The 5,701-nt window shown below is 55.3% G+C and overlaps 1 protein-coding gene across 1 annotated transcript; it reads left to right on the top strand.

Moving 5' to 3' along the window:
* Positions 1–1,859: 1,859 nt before the first annotated feature.
* TEKTIP1 (tektin bundle interacting protein 1) lies at positions 1,860–5,666 on the top strand. Its single transcript, XM_059697197.1, has 3 exons — positions 1,860–2,140; positions 4,918–5,156; positions 5,234–5,666. The coding sequence occupies exons 1-3, from the start codon at positions 2,058–2,060 to the stop codon at positions 5,431–5,433; spliced, it is 522 nt and encodes a 173-aa protein (XP_059553180.1). The 5' UTR covers positions 1,860–2,057; the 3' UTR covers positions 5,434–5,666.
* The last annotated feature ends 35 nt before the right edge of the window (positions 5,667–5,701 follow it).

Below are 5,701 nucleotides of genomic sequence, written 5' to 3'. Positions count from 1 at the left end.
CATCTTATTTTTGAGTGTTTTTTTTTAAGAGAAAACAATCCTTCCCTACCACATGCTCACCCTGTGTAGCTGCCGAAGAGCCCAGGAGCTGGCTCTGTGTGTAGGACCCGCGCCTGGGAGTTGAGACAACAGAGAGGAATGTGTGTCCCCGGCCTACGGGCCTGGGGCTGCAGAGTAGCCCTGTGTCCCGTCTAGTGGAATATCGCTGTCATCATACCGGGTATGGGCTCATGCACGGCTGGGCTGGCTGTCCATCTGGCTGGGGTGGCTGACAGCTGCAGTCTGCACATACCCAGGCCCCAGACCAGCCTGAACGTCACAAACAGGTGATGAGCATCCTGCCCTGGGTGAGCTCTCTGAGGGATGCCTGTCTCTGATTTCATGTTCTAATAGGGATAAGGGTGACATGCATTCACACCGTCCCTGCAGCTGGGGGGGTGGGGGTGGTCTCCACATGCAGTGAGATGGGGGCAGGGGAGGGAGGCTACTGGGGGCTGCAGGCTGCACAGGAGCTCTCAGAGCAGGCCCTGCTGCCATCTCCACCTGACGTGACTGAAGTCAGCAGTGGGGGCATCGCCCACCCAGTGTCTGCACTTGTGCAAAGTTGAAGGGTGGATGGGGCATAGTCTGTCAGGCACCCTTGAGTATTGAATGTGGCTTTTTGGGGAAAGGGGAAAAGGGAGTTAAGGGTGAGGCAGAGGCCAGTGCAGCGGTGAGGCCCTAAGAGCCCAGGGCGGAGATGGGACTTGCAGCTGCCTGTGACTGCAGAGCCTGCAGGCCTTTTCCTCCTGGGGCAGGTCCCTGACCCTAGGCACTGGGGACAACAAAACAGACCAGACCCCAAGACCTGCCCTCATGGGGCTTCTGTTGGGTGTGAGAGGGAGGTGTGTGCTGTGTGAGGGAAGAAGGAGACTTTAGGAAAGGACAGCTTTGGATCCAGGACTTGCTACAAAGCTGATGTTTGAGCAAGGACGGGTTCGGACAAGAGCAGGAGACCTCTGGGCAGAGGACTTTACAGCCTGTGTAAAGGCCCTGAGAGGAAAGCTCCTGGAGTGTGGAGAGCAGTGAGGAGGCCCTTGTGGTACAGCAGAGTGAGCAAGTGGAGGGGAGGGAGGGAGGAAGTGAGGGCAGGGAGGGGCCTGGGCAGGTCTTGCAGGGCCTGGTGGTGAATGTGGAGACGTGACCACTGGCGCAGGGGCACAGAGAGGCCACAGAGGAGGCTATGCCAGGCTGTGATGATGTGACTGGCCTGGACCCGGTGGAGGTGGTGAAAAGAGGGGAGGTTGTGGATTTTATTATTTTTTAATTGTGGTAAAATATGCATAACTTAATGTTTACCTTCTTAAACTTAACATTCCGTGGCATTTGGTGTATTTATAATGTTGTGCAAACAGCACCTCCAACTCCAGAACATTTCCATTACCCTCCCAAAAACCACACCTCCACTCAGTCCCCTCCGCCCCCGGCAACCATGAACCCACTCTCTGTCTCTGGATGGGCCTGTCGTGGACATTTCCCATAAATGGAATCACACACTATGGCTTTGTGTCTGGCTTCTCTCACTGAGCTCCTGCTTTTAAGATCCTCCCCATTGCAGCAGCACTTCTCATGCTGAGTGATACTTCACGCGGGCATGGATGGACCACATTGTGTTGAGTTGATGGGCATTTTGGTTGTTTCCACTCGCTGGTGGTTGTGAATCATGCTGCTATGAACATTTGTCCGCAGGTTTTTGCTCTGATGGATTTTGAAACCTGAGGACTGGATGGGGTGGGGTGAGAAGGGACGGGTTGGGGACTGGCAGTTCTGGCCTGAGCATCAGAAGCGCTCTCTGGCTCAGAGACCCCCATGTGGGGAGGGAAGGGAGCACTGAGGCCCGCCACCCAGCTGTGGCCCCACCTCCTTCCGTCAGCCCCTCAGCTGGGGCAGGAGGGAGTGGCCTGGATGGGCGCCAGGCTACCAGCCGCATTGCCAGGACACAGAGAATGGTCTTTGTTGCTGCAACAATGGCCTCGCAGGCCTTCTAGGCAGGAGCACCCAAGAACCCAGAGGCAGACATGCAGACCCTGAGGCGGGAGGCCACCCAGTCCTATGTCCCCCAGGGGGCCCTCGAAGAGGACTTCCCGCCACCTCTCTACAGGTGAGTGCTCACCCTACCCCCAGGCACGGCCTCTCTGGATTGGGTGATGGGATTTGTTTTGGCTTTTCCCAAGTGTTCAATTCTTCAAAAAGGGCACGTTGGTGCTGCCCCTCACTGGTCAGTTCCCTGCACCTCCCATCCACCTGCACCTGGGTAGCCTCCCCTTCCCTTCACCCCCCCACCCCCGCTAACGGTCAGAGCAAGGCAGGCTTGGAGACTGGTGGGGGGTGTGCAAGTCACACATGATTGCTCACTGTGGGCCAACACAGAGCAAACTGAGAAAGCAGGTATCTGGGAGTTTCCTGGGATTGCTGTAACACACACTGGGTAGCTTAAATGCCAGGGATTTATTCTCTCCCATGTTCTGGAGACCAGAAATCCAAGATCAAGGTGTCAGCAGGGCTGGTTCCTTCCGGGACTAGGAGAGAACGTCTGTTCCATTTTCTCCTGGCTCCTGGTGATTTACTGGCAATTCTTGGTGTCCCTCAGCTTGTAGACACTTGCCTTCATGATTGACCTCCTCCTGTGTGTGTGTCCGGATTCCCCTGTCCTTATGAGGACACAGGGCCCACCCTACCCACTGTGACCTCATCTTCGTTCTATCTGCTAAGTTCCTGTTTCCAAATAAGTTCATGTGAGGTTCCAGGTGGATGTCCATTGCGAGGACACTCAACCCAGTAGAGCAGGGGTCCTCAAACTTTTTAAACGGGGGGCCAGTTCACTGTCCCTCAGACCGTTGGAGGGCCGGACTAGTTTAAAAAAAAACTATGAACAAATTTCTATGCACACTGCACATATCTTATTTTGAAGTAAAAAAACAAAACGGGAACAAATACAATATTTGTATTTGCATGTGGCCCGCGGGCTGTAGTTTTGAGGACCCCTGCAGTAGAGTATCCATTAATAAGTGGCTGTTTGAATAAGTTATTATTTTGCAGCCGAAAAATCAAAGTTAGATGAGTGTTCTTTGTGCCACTCCATATGCAAGGGGAGAAAAAAAGATGTGAAACAGGGCAGCAAGTGTCCACATTTCTGTACTAGTGGGGACACAGGCATGTGCTGCCCATTTCCGGAAGAAATGGAGTGGCAGCCCAGGTCCAGGTGGTGGCTGGGGTAAAGGGGTACTCTCTGGTCATTGTATATTACATTGGAGCATTTTAATTGCATTTTACAGACCATGTGCATTTTGCAGTTTAGAAATCCTAGTTTCAAAAGGGCGGGGTACCCCAGGCGACCTTGAAATGTCCCTTTGGGTGGCAAGTCCGGTCTGCCAGGTTTCTGAGACTGATGTTCCCGAACCTACCAGGCTCGTTCCACCTTTGACGAGACCCCGTGTTTCTAGTTTTGATGCTCCTATCAAATCTGCTGGAGGGCCGTAGCCGGTTTGGCTCAGTGGATAGAGCATCGGCCTGCGGACTGGAGGGTCCCGGGTTCGATTCCGGTCAGGGGCGTGTGCCTTGGTTGCGGGCACATCTCCAGTGGGAGGTGTGCAGGAGGAGGCTGATCGATGTTTCTCTCTCATCGATGTTTCTGACTATCTCTCTCCCTTCCTCTCTGTGAAAAATCAATTAAAAAAAAAAATCTGCTGGAGGGAGAACTAGCCGGGCTCTGCATGGCAGTGATGACAGCGTTCTGTCCGTGGCCCTGCTGAGGCCTCCTGGGCAGCCAGGCTCACTCCCCGGGGGTTTTCCAGGAGCGAGCTCACTAGGTGAGCACACGCACATCTCTGTCCCTCGGGCAGTGGTGCTATGAGGATGCGTTCCAGAAGGAGCTGCCACGTGAGGGTTATGCTTAAGCAAGTTTCCCTGCAGCTTCACATGAACAGCATTGGTTGTTTTCTGCCTTTTTTAAAAATTGATTTCAGAGAGGTAGGTGGGGGCGGGGGAGAAAGAAATATCAATTTGTTGTTCCACTTATTTATACATTCTTAGTCAGTTCTTGTATGTGCCCTGGTCAGGGATCAAACCCGAAATCTGGCATATGGGGACAGTGCTTTAACCAGCTGTGCTCCCTGGTCAGGGCTCTGCTTTTTAGTTTTAATGGTACCTCATTAAGGTTTGATTTCTGCCCTCAGCATATTTCCACTAACCTCTGCACTGCAGCCCTTTGTTCCTTAACCCATCCTCTGCTGCCCCAGAGCAGTTGCACATGTTACTTCCTTCACTTGGAGTGGTCTCCTCCCTCCTCCTCCTCTCCTTCCCCCACCTACTTTCTCAGTTTGCTTGTGTTCTCAACCTAAACAGGCTCTGGCACCAGAGCTGCCCTCTGGAATAGGCACAAATGAATCGCTACATAGTTTGTCCTTTAAATGGAAGCTTGTCCTCACTCCCAGTGGTCCCTGATGACTGGGTGGGCACCCCACATGCTCTCACTCAGCTGAGACCACGTCTCCCTGGTGTGCCTGTGGACCAAGGGGCTTCCTGGAGGCTGGACAAGGACTTAGGACCACAGGAGTGGCCAGAGCTTTTATATCCTCGCTCCCTGGTGGCCCTTGGGGGAGAGGCAAGAAAAGGTGAAAGGTTGAGGGTTCTGGGGAGGCTGTGGCAGAGAGGAGGGGGCCTCTCCTGCCAGCCTGGGCGGGAGTGTCCAGTGCTGAGGACACATGGCCAAGTGGAGCTGGAGGAGGCCCTCTGCGGTGTGGGCTGGGCCTTTGCACCCTCCATGTCACATGTGGCAGTGAGGGTAAAAGACCCATTCTGGAGATGAGCAAGCTGTGGCCCAGGGAGGGGCAGGGGACAGCCACGGGCTTAGCCTCTGCCCCCTACCTCCACCCTTAGTGATGACTACCTGTCCCTGGAGGGGCCCCGCTGGACACCAGCCATCAAGCAGGCAGTGCGCTGGAAGTATACACCCATGGGACGTGACTCTGCCGGCCAGACATGGTACACCGGCCTAACCAACTCGGACCCCCGTGAGGCCTGGTACACGCTCCCACGGGCCCTGGACAGCCCCTACCGGGAGGCTTATGCCCACTGGCATGGATGCCACAGCCACCGGAAGCACAGCATGCCCTCAGGTGCGTGCCTGGCCGCCCACCTTGACCCTAGCCAGTCTCAAGGGCCAAAGATGACCTTCTCTCCACTCTCCCTGCAGCCCAAACCCAGCGCCTCCAGGAGACTGCCTGGTATGACCCCATCATGCCCGCTCAGTACAGAGCCCCCAGCACGCGGTGGGGGGCCATGCTGTGGAAAGACAGACCCATCCGGGGCAAGGAATATGGTGAGGCTGACATCACAGGGGCCAGGGGAGGGGGTAAAACTGCCTGGGTCCAGGAAACAGGAGCCAGGAGGTGACTTGGGTCCTGTCCCACAGTGGTCAACAGGCACCAATACGGGGTGGAGCCGCTGGGGCGGGTGTCGGACTACGTACCCTACTTGTCGGCAATGCAGCGTCCGCTCTACACAACCCAGAACTACCGGCAGTGGGACCTGGAACCCTATTGCCCATCCACTGGCCAGCGGTCCCCACCCATCTACATGCCCACTGTCTGATAAAGACCGTCCCCTGTGGGGGCCCTGTGCCTCTCCTCAGGTGTCTGTCTACATCTGGGGACTGGGGCGC

This window comes from Myotis daubentonii, chromosome 5 (assembly GCF_963259705.1).
Source record: "Myotis daubentonii chromosome 5, mMyoDau2.1, whole genome shotgun sequence".
NCBI classification, from domain to species: domain Eukaryota; kingdom Metazoa; phylum Chordata; class Mammalia; order Chiroptera; family Vespertilionidae; genus Myotis; species Myotis daubentonii.
Note: the sequence above shows the minus strand (reverse complement) of the source record. Positions and strands in the feature narration are given on the sequence as shown.